At 44.9% G+C, this 15,919-nt stretch overlaps 1 protein-coding gene across 6 annotated transcripts in view; it reads right to left on the reverse strand.

The window, feature by feature from the left end:
* The window catches only part of LOC148040942 (uncharacterized), a 117,915-nt gene that overhangs the window by 78,278 nt on the left and 23,718 nt on the right, over positions 1–15,919 (reverse strand). For 4 of the 6 annotated variants that reach the window (XM_087674891.1, XM_087674882.1, XM_087674855.1 and 1 more), the window contains exons 2-3: positions 7,876–8,037; positions 6,016–6,133 (exon numbers count right to left, since the gene is read on the reverse strand). In XM_087674891.1, coding sequence (XP_087531017.1) covers positions 6,016–6,133; positions 7,876–8,019 — 262 coding nt within the window. In that variant the 5' untranslated portion in view covers positions 8,020–8,037. Of the gene's footprint in view, positions 1–6,015; positions 6,134–7,875; positions 8,051–15,919 lie in introns of all 6 variants that reach the window. The other 2 variants (XM_087674864.1, XM_087674873.1) reach the window with 2 other exon arrangements.

Genomic DNA, 15,919 nt, shown 5'->3' on the forward strand with positions numbered 1-15,919 from the left:
TGCTCCATGAATCGGCCAAGGTCATGAGCAAGAAGTTAGCCCTCAATTTAGGACCAAAAGCTAGCAAACCTACATCCCGTAATTGACTCAAAATACCAGTGAAAGCATTCAAATGCTCTGAGGCAGGCTTGGACTCATCAAGCTTCAAGTTGACCAACTTCCGCATGAGATGTACTTGATTGACAGAAGTTGTATTCTCATAAGTAGCCTTGAGTTTCTCCCAAACTACATAGGTAGTATCAAGACCCTTTATATTGACAAAGATATCATCTGTGACAACCATTTTAATGTACGTAATGGCCTTTTTATTCATTTGAGCCCAATCCTCATCTAACAAAGCAACAAGCTTATGTTATGCTAAAGCATCATCACGATCCTTTATACCCTGCATACGATCTTTCCAAAGATCAAAACCATTGCCATCGAATTTACGAATCTCAAAGAGATTCTTTGTGTCAGATGATGTAGATGCACTGCCAGCCATCTTTAGCAATACACAACTGCAATAAAGGGCTGAATGTTTTCAGCCAATAGCAAGGTTGCAAAATTGTAACAGCAAGTACACACTCTTGTACTTCCAAGGTGTCCAAGAAGTAGATGTTTAGCTGCAATTTCAGTCTCAAGTACTGATTACAGAATATACATGAATCAAAATCAACAGCCCGACAGACTATTACGCCTGTTGATCCCAATGGTGACGACTGTACTGTCAGCAGTGGCTACCGATCATGATTGCCTACTTGCCTGAGCCATTGGCTCTGATACCAGTTTGTAGAGTTTAAGCGGAAGCAGATAGAGAGAGAGAGAGCACAGAGCAGAGAGCAGGCACATTAATTGAGGTGCTCAATGATCCAAAATTGAACAGCGTTGAGCAGTGAGATAGAGTGAGAGTGAGTCGATGGATAGGTGTGTACCAATGTGGTACAAACGAAGAATAAAGAATATATTTATACTTAGTGTACGATACACTTACACCCGCTAGGGTGAGTTCACGTGTGTGAAGTAATATATACATGGGAGAGCGTAAAGGGCCTTTACACCCAACAAGACGGCCCTCCAATGATCCTGTATAGGAGTCTTCAAGAAAGAAGAAAACAAAGCCACCACAAAAGAAATATTCGGCCGTCTGTGGATAAGCCAGATAAGGCTTAAAGCCAACAAGACACTTGTAATAGGTAGCATTTGTAAGGGGAACTCCATCTGCCAGGAGCTTGAAATCAAGGTCCATGGGGCAAGAAATAGGCCGACACTCAGCCATTCAAAACTCCAAAAGTAGCTCGGAGAAGTACTTGTGCTTGGAAATGAAAATACCTTGTGCCATCTAATAGATCTCCAATCCAAGAAAGAAGTGTAGGATCCCAAGATCCGTAATGTCAAACTTCTGCCTCAAAATAGCTCGAGTATGATCCACCCCCTCAATGTCGCTCTCTGTAATGATAAGATCATCAATATACAAAATAACCAAAGCACATCAGCCACCCTCAACCTTGTAGTATAGGTTGGGATCATGATCAGAGCGATGGAAACCACTCTACACAAAGAAACAGTCAATCCTCTGGTACCAAGCTCTAGAAACCTGCTTCAAGCCATAAAGGGCCTTCCGCAATCTATAGACATGGTCCTTCCCCTACACAAGAAAACCTGGAGGCTATGAGACATAGATCTCCTTCTCAAGAACACCATTCAAACAAGGCCGACTTGACGTCTATCTAATAAACACGCCAGTAGTGGTAGGTTGCAAGAGCCAAAATAGCTCGAATAGTAGACATCTGAGACGTAGGTGCAAAAGTCTCAAAGTAGTCCAAACCTGCCCTCTAAGCAAAACCCTTGGCAATAAGTCTAGCTTTGTGCTTGTCCAAGGAACCATCTACAAGGTATTTGGTCTTATAGACCCACTTCACACCAATCACCTTCTGCTTCTTGGGACGCGGAACAAGCTCCCAAGTCTAATTTCACTCAATGGAATCAAGCTCATCCTGCATAGCCTATCTCCAAACATCCTGTGCAAGAGCCTTCTCAATGTAGAAGGCTTGGAATCCTGAAGAATATGTGACATAAGAGCATAGTTTACACAAAGTAAACTATCCCGTTGGGCCTGTAATCGGTCTGATCTATGTGGATCTAAAGGAGTAGTAGGAAAGTGAGTGACACATGAATCCTGCATAAGTTGCCTATACCACCAAGGAATCTGAATAGACTTCTCCTGTTGTTGCGAGGAAGACTAAGTTGCCTCCAGAACCTACAAAGCACCCGTCTATGAAAGGGACTCCCCCTCACCAAGGGAAGGTATATCCTCCTCATCTGAAAAAGGCTATCCCTCGAACTGCTGAGTGTCTCAAGAAAACTCCTAAGGGGAGGCTGAAGGGGTGGAAGAACTTGACGACGAAGTAGTCATGTCTGCCAAAGGTGGAAGGGAAGCCGAGGTAGATGGTAATGAAAGAGGAAGAGAAATAGGAGGGGGAGGAGCCGAAGACAACGGAGGGGTGCTAAGAGGCATAGTGGAAGGAAGAAGAGGTACTGAAGGTGTGGGAGGATCAGTTGATGACGAAGTATCACCTAGAAGAGAACCATCAATCGGATCCTCGGAGGCCGCAACCTCATCAAAGATCACATCCTTGCTCACCTCAATCTTCCGTGTCGTCGGATCATAGAGCTGATATCCCTTCGTAGTTATGCTATAGCCCACGAAGATAAGCTTCCTCAACTTCGAGTTGAGCTTCATCTTCCTCTTCTTCTTGTCCACATGGACAAATGCATCACATCCGAAAATGCGAAAATGAGACATGGAATGTTTCTTCCCAAAGAAAGCCTCATATGGAGTCATGTCCTATAAAGTAAAAGTCGGAGATCGGTTGCGGATGTGAACCGCAGTAGCCACTGCCTCACCCCAAAGAGAATGAGGAAGACTCTTATGCTCCAACATCAATCGGGCCATCTCCAGCATGGTCCGATTCGCACGCTCCACCACACCATTCTCCGATGGTGTGTTCGATGGGAATACTCCACCCAAATGCCGTAGTCCCTGCAAAACTAAAAAAAGAGGTGAGAAGTAAAGTCGCCACCATGATTTGCTCATACACCACAGATTGTGGAAGTAGTTTGCATCTCCGCAAACACCTTTCACTTACAAATCAGGAGCACGCCTCGCTCCTATACTCCAGAAAGTAAGGCCACACATAACAATTGAAGTCGTCAACAATCAGCATCAAATACTTGGCCTTCTCAAGGGAGGCCATGCCCATAGGTCGGCAAAGATCGGTATGCACCAACTCCAGCAGTAGTGAAGAAGCCCTCCTAGAGGCAACCTGCGGGTGAGGCTCCCTATGGTGCTTGCCCCTCAAGCAGCTAGGGCATAAAGTGTGAAGAGGAGGGAAATCAGGACTCCCTCCACCATTTTCTTCCAAGAAGCCTGTCAGATCGCGTCGAGATGAAGATGCCCATAACGAGCATGTCAAAGCAACCCAAGCTCATGGGAAGACCGCACAGCTAAGGTTGTGAACTTGTAGAGCCCACCCTACTGTGTACATGTCCAAAGAGCTACACCTGTAGAAGCATCCCCCATGGTAACTACATCCTAGGTAAAAATAACTCGGATACCTAGTTGTGTAAGACCATGGACAAACAATAGATTAAAGCCCAAAATCCAATACATAAAGAACTCTGGCGGAAAAAAAACTGCATATCAAAGAAATAAGGTAAAAGTCCCCACTCCCCGAACAGAAATAGTAGAGTTGTCACCAATGGTGACTGTGCCCCCTCTAGAACGGATGTCTTGAAGCCAATCCTTCCTAAAGGTCATGTGAGAAGCGCCACTATCCACGAGCCAAGGCTTCTCTTGAGTGGTAGAAGAAAGGGCTATATTCTCCTCGACAAATACATCCACAAAGATGGACTCTGTCATGGCTGGGATCGCCTTCGAATCTTTCTCCTTGGGCTTCAAATGGGGGTACTTCTGCCAACACTTGTCCTCAAGATAAGTGCCCTTCCCATAGTGTGGGCACTTGGCTTCTTCTCCTTTGAATCCTTCTTGTCCTTGGCCTTCTCCTTCTAATTCTGCTTTTAATTCTTCCCACCACCTATACCTGCAATAAAGGCCTTGGTGGAGCCAGAACCACACACCCCCACCTCTTTGAGTCGCTCGTCCCGCTCCAAGGCAAGCAATGAAAGCTCCTCCCATAAGAATTTCTCGCATGTCCTCGAGGTGATGAGGCTGGTGTAGAAAACATCGAACCGGGTAGATGGCAACTGAGTTACAAGAATCGTCGCCATATCCTCAAAAGAGATCATCCGAGAGGCAAGCTCGCCTCTCACATCCTCCATCTTCATGATGTGCTCCTTCATGGAAGAAGAATCACCAAGACCGAGCATCTGCAATTTCTTCTCAAGGGAAATCTTGTGGGCAAACATTTTGTGATGATACAAAGATGCAAGCTTTTTCCACACTTCCACCACGGTCAACAATCTGTGAACAAATACAAGAACAGAATCATGTAGACTCATGAAGAGAAAGGATCGGGTTCCAGAGTTAATCCGATCCCATATGGCTACACAGTCCATGGAGACTCCATCATCAGGGCTCTCCTCAGGATGCGAGCAATCGGTGAAGAAACAAGCTCCCATAGGTCAAAGATGTCGAGGATACACTCCACCCTACAAGACCATAATGAATAGTTGAAACCATCCAATTTGTCTTCCTTGGATAAAGAAGGGAGTATAGGCACCTGAATAGAGGGAATCAAAGAAGGCATACAAACATTCGATGGAGGCTTCTCCGACAGAGCCTTCATTGTAGATGGAACCATCTGAGATACATGGACAGAAGGACGGGTTTGCGGAGACTCCTCCCTTCGTCGATCACAGAACTCCCGATATTCATGTCTCTGCTCAAAGGAGTGTCGAGAAGGGAGCTCCTCCTCTGAGTCATCAAAGCCTAAGAACCGATAAGACATCTTCCGAATCTGCAATCACCAAGTAATCAGCAACACAAGATAGAAAGAGAATGTGCTGATTGCACAAAACTGTCGTCAACAACTACAAATGTTGCCGCCTTGGCCCAAAAGATGCCGCCTACAGCCAAATGAGCTCGTCTCCTCTCCTGAGGATGAAGTCTGCAGCCAAACGCAATGTCTGATGTGGTTGTGTTCTCCATATGATGCTGCCTCAGCAAAACACAAGGTGGAGTGTCTGGATATGGCAGCCTCAGCTGCGTTTGATGATGGAAGGTTGGGGGTTGATGGCTAGTGTCCTCCTCTGTAAGAAATCTCTCCTCCATACTCTCGGGTAGGCTTTGATACCATGTGAGAGCGCGCAACGGAAGAAGGAACACGAACACAAAGGAGAGAGAGAGAGAGCAGATAATGAAAGAAGAAATGTGCACTGACTGAAATGAATGCTGAATACAATAATGTGGACTGATCAGTCCCTGCACGCAGCCCAGAGCGTCAGTGAGGACACCAGATCAGGCTGAAATGAATGGCAGCACCAAGATGTCTCTCTTTGCAGTGGGGGGTTGGACTCTTCACACCTCGTTTTGGTGTTGCCTGTCCAAATGTTTTCCTTTCAGTCATTTGTCTAGTGATGATTAAGTGGGATAAAAATATTACACCCTTGTCACGTAAGCCATGCCATAATTACAAGACCAGCTTAGTCAATCTCTAATCCGCATCTAGAGGGACTCTTAAGAGCTACCACCAAAGATGCAGTTATACAAATGTCAGTTCATCACACTCATTATGGATAAGGTCATTCAGCAGCCAAAACACTAGTGTCTCATCCATGAGCATACCATTTGAGTCTTTGACTACTACTACTACAACAATACCTTCTCAACCACACTCTAGGACCAAACACTGTACATCCTAAGAATTAAAGTACCATCAGGTAGTATGTTACATGCATTAATTTTCTACTTTTAGCCCTTACTTTTGCCATTACTTTCATTTATTTCCACAAGACATTCACAGAGCTATCCCCTCTCTCCCTCCCTCCCTCCACTCATATGCCAATATAGGATACTGTAAGCAGACAAATTATGGTCGTCCTTCAAAACCTTGCCTTTGCAGATTAGTCGTTGCCTTTCAGGAGGTACCCCTGTCAGTACTGCTACCTGCTCTTTCAAGGCAGGAACAGAAATCTGCCACATTTGTGCATATTACAACAAAGATTTGTAGAATAAGTGTGCGTTAAATATTTGAAACCATGCAGCATAGAAAACTTTACTTTATACCACTTGATGCAAGCACTCAAAAAAGCCATTAAAAAACCACGCTCTTAGGATCATGAATTGCACACTTGGTGTTTCCCTAAAAACAATTTAGCATCATAAACATGACTACTAGCACTTGTTATTGCAATATGAATAAAAAGTAGCATTCTTTGAATGCACAAGATTTTCTATCTACTGCATTACTTCATAATTTTCCAAAATCAAACAAATACTAAAAACCTTGATTCTTCCGTATGAGGCCAAGCCAATGGAGAAAAATGACTATTGTGAAGAAAAGACCGCAGGCTGAAGTTGTTAGAACTCAGGAGCACAGAAAAACTTGTGAGGTGGTGGACAAAAATGCAGTTGAAGGAGTAGCATTATAAAACTTAGTACAGAAGTCGTATGGCACAAGTTATCTGGACTCTGACCTACATTTTATATTCGAGGTTCAAGTCCTAAAATCAACATAAATCTTTGTAAATGCAGATAAAATTGCAGTATATCCTGTTACTCCCTTAACTCCGAATAAAACACAAAAGTAATACATATAAGTCAAACATTCAAAAAGATATACATGCTTTGCTAAGAGCTATATGGGGCTTTATTACCACACAGAAAGTCTTATCCTCACCACTCAGGGAATTTGGTATAGCTGCACATTGAACCAACATCTACCTCCGTAACAGGTACTATCTAGGCTTGTTGATTACCAAAAGGGACATGTCTGCTTCTCTTCAAACTTACCTCGATAAAGACTGCAGAGCTATATGGGCGTTTATTACCACACAAAGTCATATCCTCACCACTCAGGGAATTCGGTATAGCTATACATTGAACCAACATCTACCTCCGTAACAGGTACATCTAGGCTTGTCGATTACCAAAAGGGACATGTCTGCTTCCTTTCAAACTTACCTCAATAAAGACTCCAGAGCTATATGAGGTTTTATTACCGCACAAAGTCTTACCCTCGCCACTCAGGGAATTTGGTATAGCTACACATTGAACCAACATCTGGCCTTGTTGAATACCAGAAGGGCCATGCCTTTTTCTCTTCAAACTTACCTTGATAAAGACTGCAAAGCTGCAATACTCAGATGAAACATGAAGCAATTTGAACTGGCAACACACTTAATATTTTGCAAGTATCAACAAAAGAATCCTCTCTCTTACCATGTCCTAAAGAAAAATCAACAGGCACACATCATTTCTAATCCAGTCAGATTCACAGCCTCCCCCAATCAGAAGCAACTATTCCCAAGCATATGAAAGGATTTGATGAGCAAGTGCAGATGAAACTCTGCATAACTAATGAACTATGTGGAGGACTGCCCAAACTCTGAGAACGTGGCCAGTTGCCCAACCAGCTTAGAAACAACAGCTTGATTCCTTTGCATGACAAGTCATGGTCAAAGTTACTCATTCTCATGTCAATACCCATCACTTTGTCTGCAAAAATGTGCAATTAGAAATAAACCCAATTGAAAGCACATAATGTTCATGTTACTCTATCCCGTCAAAAATTTGTGACAGACAACAAATAGCAGATTAACTAAAGTAGACTCGAATATTACATAGTGCAAAGCAATATAGCCAAAACAACTGGTCGTCAAATTGCACTCCATTAAATCTTGACATATGATTCGAAATTGAGAACAAAAGAATACATTTTGCTCCACCCGACATGTGTAAACTTGTGAGTCTAAAGTCTTGATTCTGATCTCCACAGTAGGAGCCATGCTGCTGGTCCCTGCATCTTCCTCAATGGTGCTGCCAACTTGATTGGTTTCCTCACTGTTATGCCCCTCCATAATGGGTTTTGACCAATCCTGCCAAGGCCTTCTGAAGAAAATGAGGGCTCTCTCTCTCACTCTCTCTCTCTCTCTCTCTCTCTCTCTCTCTCTCTCTCTCAGGTTGCTGAAATTAAAGAATAATCAGATGTACAAGAGGCCATCTGGCCAGCATCCAAAAGCCATACTTATCACTTGAAACCCTCTTCTTTTCGTGATGAAGTTTGAATTAAGCTGAAACATTTACAAAGGGCCTTCTAGCCAACCAAGCACACTTAAAAAACAGGCAGTAAAAAACACATGGAACCAAAGGCTACAAAAAACACAAGGCTACAAGAATACAAGGGGATCCCGAAGCGGGCACAACCAAAGTGGTGCAGATGATATCCATCCATGGAGCAGCCACCTCTCTAAGGATCACACCAACCAAAACCATGGAAGTAACTTGCCATGATAACAGTACTCCAACCTGGCCAACATGACCATAGATACCTGAAGTCAAATCAAAAATAAATGCATTGCGTGTCCACCAATTGTGTCAAAGACCAGTCCAACACAGAAAACAAAAAAAGGCAAGGATGTTACAGCTAAAAATTGGCCATGGACAGCATCTTGCCCAAAACCCAAGAATGGATGATTGCATAGCAGCTAAGAAACGCATTTCTTTGAATTTGAAACTTACGAAACGTTTCTTAAAGTACGAAACACTTCTGAGAGTAAGAAACATGGGTTTTTTTTTTTGTGAGTTGGAACCCAAAACATGGTTTTTTTTACAAAAACTATTGGGCAATGTTAAACATGATGATGATGATGTGTAATGACTCGTGAGGGCTCAAGATTTTGGATGAGAGACTGATTTTTTGTGATTTTGTTTAGTTATTGGACTTTGTCAATCTAGTATCTATTCTTGTCTTGAGATTTGAATATTATAGGACTTTTAGTGTCATTTATGAGTTATTTATGATATATTACGATTCATTCTCGATTTTGACATTTTGTCAGTTTGTTTTGAAATGAGAATCATGATGTTGCAACTTGACTCAATCCATATTATACATAGGCAATTTACATGTTAATTTCAATTTTCTTTGTATGATATGTATAAATCATAATGTTTGAGTTCTTAACCATAGTATAGCTTGTCCAAAGACTAACTTTGACATAAGTGACAAGTCAATAATGGATCATAGATATGAACGTATAATGTATTATTCTCAATCGACTCTATTATTACTCAAGCTCAATTAACCATTCTTTGTTTAAGAGAGAGTTCCATATAGGTTTAGAACCTCTTTCCCCAGTCAAAACTATTAAAAATCCCTATATTAAAAAACCCACGTTTCTTATTTTACCCCCTCTTTAAAGAAACTTACGAGACATGTTTCTAACATTTCGTTTCTGACGTTTCTGGCTGCTATGGATGATTGTATGCTAACGTGTCACTAAGGTCTATAACTTGGGAAATGAAAACCCAAATCTATCTAGCAAATGGGCAAGAGATAAAAGATGAAGAGTCTCAACACAAGTAATATAGAAGACACATCTACCAGTGGGAACCTTGCAACTGTGTAGCATATCCCTTGTGGGAAGCGTTAGCAAATTAGTCAAGTCATGAGTGAGTCTATGCAAGAGGATCTGTGGGCTGGCCACATTAGTTTATTTATTTTAAGCATTTTTTAATGAATATTCTTTAGGATTCTAGCATTATTTTATGGTTGACCAATATTTTATTATTATTTTATTGTTGGCCAACCTACAACTCCTTAGTATGCTCATACATATCAACATTTGGCTCCAAACTCTCCAACTTCTCAATCATGCGATCCATACCTTCATAGATCTTCCCAATGCATGGATCCATACCATCTGCAAGCCTAAACATATGCATGACAAGATCAACCATTAGAAAGGTGCGATTCACCTCATCCCAAAAATCTCTATCAGAGACCTATGCATTACATAACACAGCAGTAGCAATGGCAACCCCAATCCAATTTTCATTCTCATCACTAGCAAATAGCTCTCCAACTACACCTTTGCAATAGTGCCATCGACCAAGCATTAAAAAATTATAAATAAATAGTGTTCCGAGTATTTGAGAAGTTCTTTGCCACTTCTCTTGCAAAACTCAGTATGCAAGTACTAATAATCACATATAAATGTGACAATCTTGTTACAGTTCGCAACAAGAGATGCAATCCATGGCAAGTCCCCAATATCCTTCAACAAGTTATTCAAGCAATGTGCCATGCATGGACTGATACCACGACTATTAAAATCGCCGCCAATAAGGAAGCACGAGAGTCTATTCATTCACCTCCCAGCCATGCTCAGGAAGATGCAGAAAAAAACGAGTATAGTATCCTGCCAGTCGTCAATTTCTAAAGAGTTATACTAATTTTTAACTCACTTACTTAAGGCCTTGTTCCCACTTATTTCCTAAGCCCCTCGAACCCCGTACAGGTGCCCAAGGCCCCCGGACAGTCATCTCTCGTGTTGTTTCCCCATAAGTTACATTCATTAATGTAACATTTCCTCCCCCTCAAGAATCGGTTTCGTCCTCAAAAACGATACTTGGAAGGTCTAACTGTAAATTGGAAAACCTTTTTCTTAAAATCCTTACTCACTCCCATGTTGAGCTTTCTTCTGAACAATCTCTCCATTTTACCAGACATTCTTGATAAATAGTATGCCTTGTTCATCTATTACGAACATTTAAAATTCTTTTTGGTTCATGTGGAATAGATTGGTCATTGAATAGCTCCTTAATCTTATCATTTAAGACTAGATTATCCATATCACCCAGCTTCTTTCTTAGCTTGCTTACATGGAAAACTGGATGTGTTTTACTACCAGCAGGTAGTTGGAGATTGTAAGCCTGTTCCCCCACCCTCTTAATGTTAGAGATCATAGCCTATTTTGGAGGGCAGCTGCACAGTCGGACTGCCACGTGGCAGTCCGACTGGTTGCAGCCCAGTCGGCTGCATTTAATGCAGCCGACTTATTTCCTGGCTGCGCCCTATTTCTGGCGCCCTATTTCGTGGCAGATTTCGGCTATTTATAGTCGACACTTTCAGCAGTCTGTACACTCTTCTCTGACGCAGATTACAGACCGGTGACGCGCAGTTTCTGTCTCTGTTCACAGATTTCAGACAGCAGACAGTGCAGACTGCAGCAGACTTCGAGGTGGACAGCAGGTTGCATCGTCGAGGTGGAGACACGCAGTCCAGCGCACTGCGCCCGTGTATATCTTTGTATTCAGCATTCTTTATACAGCAGATCTTCATCGTCCACTGTCTCTTTCTCTCCCTTCTCTCTCTGCGTTCTCTCTCTCTCAGTCCTACGCTTCCGCACCGCTGCACTCTGACATGGTATCAGAGCAGTGTTTGAGGGCTGACTGAGCGCAGAATCAACCTGAAGAGGAGTTTCCATCGCGACACAAATTTGCGTTTTTTGCGTTTAAGGGCAGACAGGAGGGCTGCGCCTTGGAACAAGGCTGAAACGAGTGTGGGCGCACAGGAAAGGAGTACAGGTGGTGGATTTGCTGCTGTTTACTGCTGTTTGACGCGGAGAAAGTTTGAGTTTTCAGCCTACAAGTGCAGGTTTTGCTTTTTCATCGCCTCCGGGGGGTGAAGAAGGTTCAGGACGCGGAAGAGCCTTAGCAAGCTGAGTTTTCCCAGTCAGAGGGGGCTGCTTTTGCGTTTGTGAAGGCATTGCAGGTGAAGATGTCTACAGAGATTGACTTGGAGTTCCAGGCGAGGACCGGAAGGTGCCTGTTTTACCGGCTCTTCCTACAGATCAGAAGCTCGACGGCGACAACTACCGCATTTGGCGCATCATGATGTTGGCCATTCTTGAGTCCTATGATTTGGCGGAGTTGGTACAGGAGGAGATTGACCGGCCCTCGGTAAGAGATGAGTCCAAACTCTCTTCCGTGCTCGTGCGGAGTTGGCCAAGGCCCAGTCTCATTGGGACAAACTGAATGCGAGGATTCGATCCTTTCTCTTTCTATCATGCACTACAGCCGTGATCGCTCATATCGAGCACTTGACGGTGGCTCGTGAGATATGGCTGGAGCTTGATCAAATGTACAATCGGATGACCCTAATGAAGAGGGTTTCTTTGGAGGTACAGATGCGGATCTTGTCCATCAATAAGTCTTCTTCGCTAAGGGAATACATTAACAAGCTAAGGCAGCTACAGATGCAGGTTCAGAATGCGGGGAAGCCGATTTCCTCCGAAGACATGGCGATCACACTACTGTCCCAGTTGCCGCCACGATTCGGTACATTTTACTCTGCCCTCATTGCTTCTGGGCGAGAGTCTACTCTTCGGTGGGAAGAGTTGGTTCCTATGGTCTTGGACCAAGAGGAACAGTTAAAGAGACAGAATGCTTCCAAGACGGAGGCGCTGACAGGTCAAGCCTCTCAGAAGAAGGGGAAGGACCAAAAGAAGAAGAAGGGGGATAACAAGTCCAAGAAGGACAAGGAGAAGGACAAGGACAAAGACTCCACATGCCATATTTGTGGCAAGACTGGCCATTGGAAGAAGGATTGCCCTGACAAAGACACGAAGGACACCAAGAAGAAGAAAACCAAGGATTCTGGAGCAGTGGCTGCACCCTCATCAGCTGCATTTCTTCATCTAGCTGTCATTGAGGACGCTTTACCGAATGCTTCTGATGCTGCAATGACGGCCCCCCAGGCTCGAGAGTGGATTGTTGATAGTGGTGCCTCACGGCACATGACTCCTTCATCAGATGGTGTTGCCCAGTTGCGACCCTTGCGTGGGCAGATTCTCATTGGCGACAGCTCTTCAGTTTCTGTTGCAGGTCGGGGTAAGATGCAGCTTATTCCGGATGGACGAGGTGGTACCCATACCTCAGAGGTTTTGCATGTACCAGGACTAGGGTACCATCTCCTTTCAATTCATAAGATTTGCTCCCTTGGTCTTCTGGTGGAGTTTGACAGTACTACAGTGCGAGTCCTTGATCGTGAATCGAGGAAGGTTCTATCATCTGGATATGAGGAGAACGGCATTTACAAACTGAAGTCTTCCACCGCCCTCTCTACTCTTCTTCTTACCTCACAGTCACAGTCAGAGTTATGGCATGCTAGGTTTGGTCACCTGAACTATGACTATCTTCAGAGGGCGTCACGTGGACAGCTTGTTCGAGGGTTGCCGGATATAGTGGTGAGCCAGCAGCCATGTGTCTCCTGCATACGGGGGAAGCAACATAGGGATGCCATTCCCCACACAGCTTCGCGGCGGTCTACTTCACCGATGGAGCTAGTATCTACGGATCTATGTGGCTCTATGAGGAATGAGTCCCTGCGTGGAAGCTCTTACTTCATGCTGATCGTGGATGACTATAGCAGGATGGCATGGGCCTACTTTTTGGCACTAAAGTCAGAAGCTTTCTCGCACTTCAAGGATTGGCTTCTCTTTGAGGAGAACCGATCAGGCCGGCGATTGAAGACCTTGCGATCCGACAAGGGAGGTGAATTTGTGTCTAATGAGTTTGCTCGGTTTTGTGCAGATAGAGGAATTCACCAGGAGTTTGCCAATACCAATACTCCTCAAGAAAATTGTATTCTTAAACGGAAGAACCGCAATGTGATCGAGATGGCGCGCACCATGATGGAGCACCGACAGACCCCTCAGATTCTGTGGGCCAAGGCTGTGGCTACTGCAGTCCACATCCTTAATCGATCCCCTACTTCGGCCGTGGAAGGGATGACTCCATTTGAGGCTTATTTTGGGACGAAGCCAGATGTTTCTTACTTTCGGGTCTTTGGGTGTGATGCCTATGTTCACATTCCCAAGGCTCACCGTGATAAATTTGAAGCAGCTTCTCGAAAAGGTATTTGTTGGCTACAGCTCCCAGTCCCAAGGCTACCGACTGTATGATCCCATCAAGCGGGATGTATACACTAGCCGTGATGTGCGGTTTGTGGAGGTTCCGGCTACTTCAACGGGTGAGGAGCATCCCGTTCTTGGAGATCCAGGGGAGAGTTGGGCTCCTTCTACAGTTCCACTGGAGCCCGTGCCTTTTGATTATGATTCTGTTTCTAACACAGAGTCTACTGTTCCACCGGACCCCTCTGAGGAGTTACCACCAGTGGATATTCCAGAGTCTTCTGCTGATGGAGAACGACGAGGGGCGGTTCGGCCTCCTCCTCGCTGGGCCCGTGACACACTCCGTGATTCAGGGATCGAGGGGGTTCCTGAGGAGTGGGGACCGCAGGATGGTCCGCGGCGGTCACGGAGGCACCAGGCGCATTCTTCGGAGCTTGTTTGCTCCAACTATTGTTTGATGTCCCGTGTTATGCAGGATTGAGAGCCCACCTCCGTGAAGGAGGCTTTACAGTCCGCCCCATGGAAGAAAGCTATGGAAGCTGAGTTGGAGGCTATTGAGAGGAATGGCTCTTGGTCACTTGTGCCACGCCCCCCGAAGAAGAAGGTGATTGGAGTCAAGTGGGTCTTCAAGACCAAATATCTCAGTGATGGTACTTTGGATAAGCACAAGGCTCGCCTTGTTGCTAAAGGTTTTGCACAGCGCCCAGGGATTGACTGTCATGACACTTTTGCCCCCACAGCTCGTATGGCAACCATTAGAGCTGTTCTTGCTTTGGCTGGCCATAGGAGATGGCCTGTTTATCAGTTGGATGTGAAGTCGGCCTTCCTGAATGGTGATTTGAAGGAGGAGATCTATGTTGAGCAGCCTCCTGGCTTTGGTTCTTCAGATGGGAAAGTCTACAAGTTGAAGAAGGCCTTGTATGGCCTCAAGCAGGCCCCGCGAGCTTGGAACGAGAAGATTGATTCGTTCCTCCAGTCTCAGTTGGGATATCGGCGGTGCAAGGCCGATCCGCAGCTGTATGTACACACTTCCGAGGATGGTTGTGTGATGTTTGTCTTATATGTTGATGATTTGATTGTCACAGGTGATGCTGCACAGCAGGTCCAGGAGACAAAGTCAGCTTTACATCGGACGTTCGAGATGACGGATTTGGGTCTACTCCATTTCTTTTTGGGCCATGAGATTTATCAGTCTCAAAGGGGGATCTTTCTCTCCCAACAGAGATATGTACAGGAGCTCTTAGTGTCTTTTGAGATGGAAGACTGTCGGGCCCTCTCTACTCCTATGGATCCGAACTGGAAGGCCACTTCCCATTCAGCTTCTCCTTTGGCAGATGCGTCCCGCTATCGACAGTTGATTGGGTCTTTGATTTGGCTTCTCAACACGAGGGTTGATCTATGTTTTGCTATTGGGCTCTTGGCAGGGTTCATGAGTGAACCTAAGCCGGTGCATTGGCAGGCTGCTCAAAGGATACTTCGGTATCTGAGGGGGACGTCTGATTTAGGGATTCATTACCCCGCAGGGACAAATGGGTCAGATCTTGTACTTGCAGGTTCGAGCGACTCGGATTGGGCCGGTGACGTGGACCACAGGCGGTCTACTACAGGTTACTGCTTTACTTTGGGTGCAGGTGTTATTTCATGGAGTAGCAAGAAGCAGCCCACGGTAGCCCTTTCCTCTACTGAGGTGGAGTACCGGGCCGCGTCTTCCACCACATGCGAGGTTGTGTGGCTTTGGAGATTGTTGGAGGAGCTTGGGTGCCCCCAGACTCGTCCTACATTGCTGCGATGTGACAATGAAAGTTGCATTGCCTTGGCAAGGAACCCTGTTTTTCATGCCCGGACGAAGCACATTGAGATCCAGTACCACTTCATCCGAGAAAAGCTTCTAGATGAGACCATCACTGTGGAGTATTGCAAGACGGAGGACAATCTTGCGGATTTGTTTACGAAGGCGCTTCCTCAGGCTCTACTTCGGAGACATTCCAGATCCCTCAGGCTTCTGCCCTGTCCAGGCTCTGAGAGGGGGTGTTAGAGATCATAGCCTGTTTTGGAGGGCAGC

This window comes from Lygodium microphyllum, chromosome 1, assembly GCF_053477565.2.
Source record: "Lygodium microphyllum isolate KBCC chromosome 1, Lygodium_microphyllum_v1.1.10, whole genome shotgun sequence".
NCBI classification, from domain to species: domain Eukaryota; kingdom Viridiplantae; phylum Streptophyta; class Polypodiopsida; order Schizaeales; family Lygodiaceae; genus Lygodium; species Lygodium microphyllum.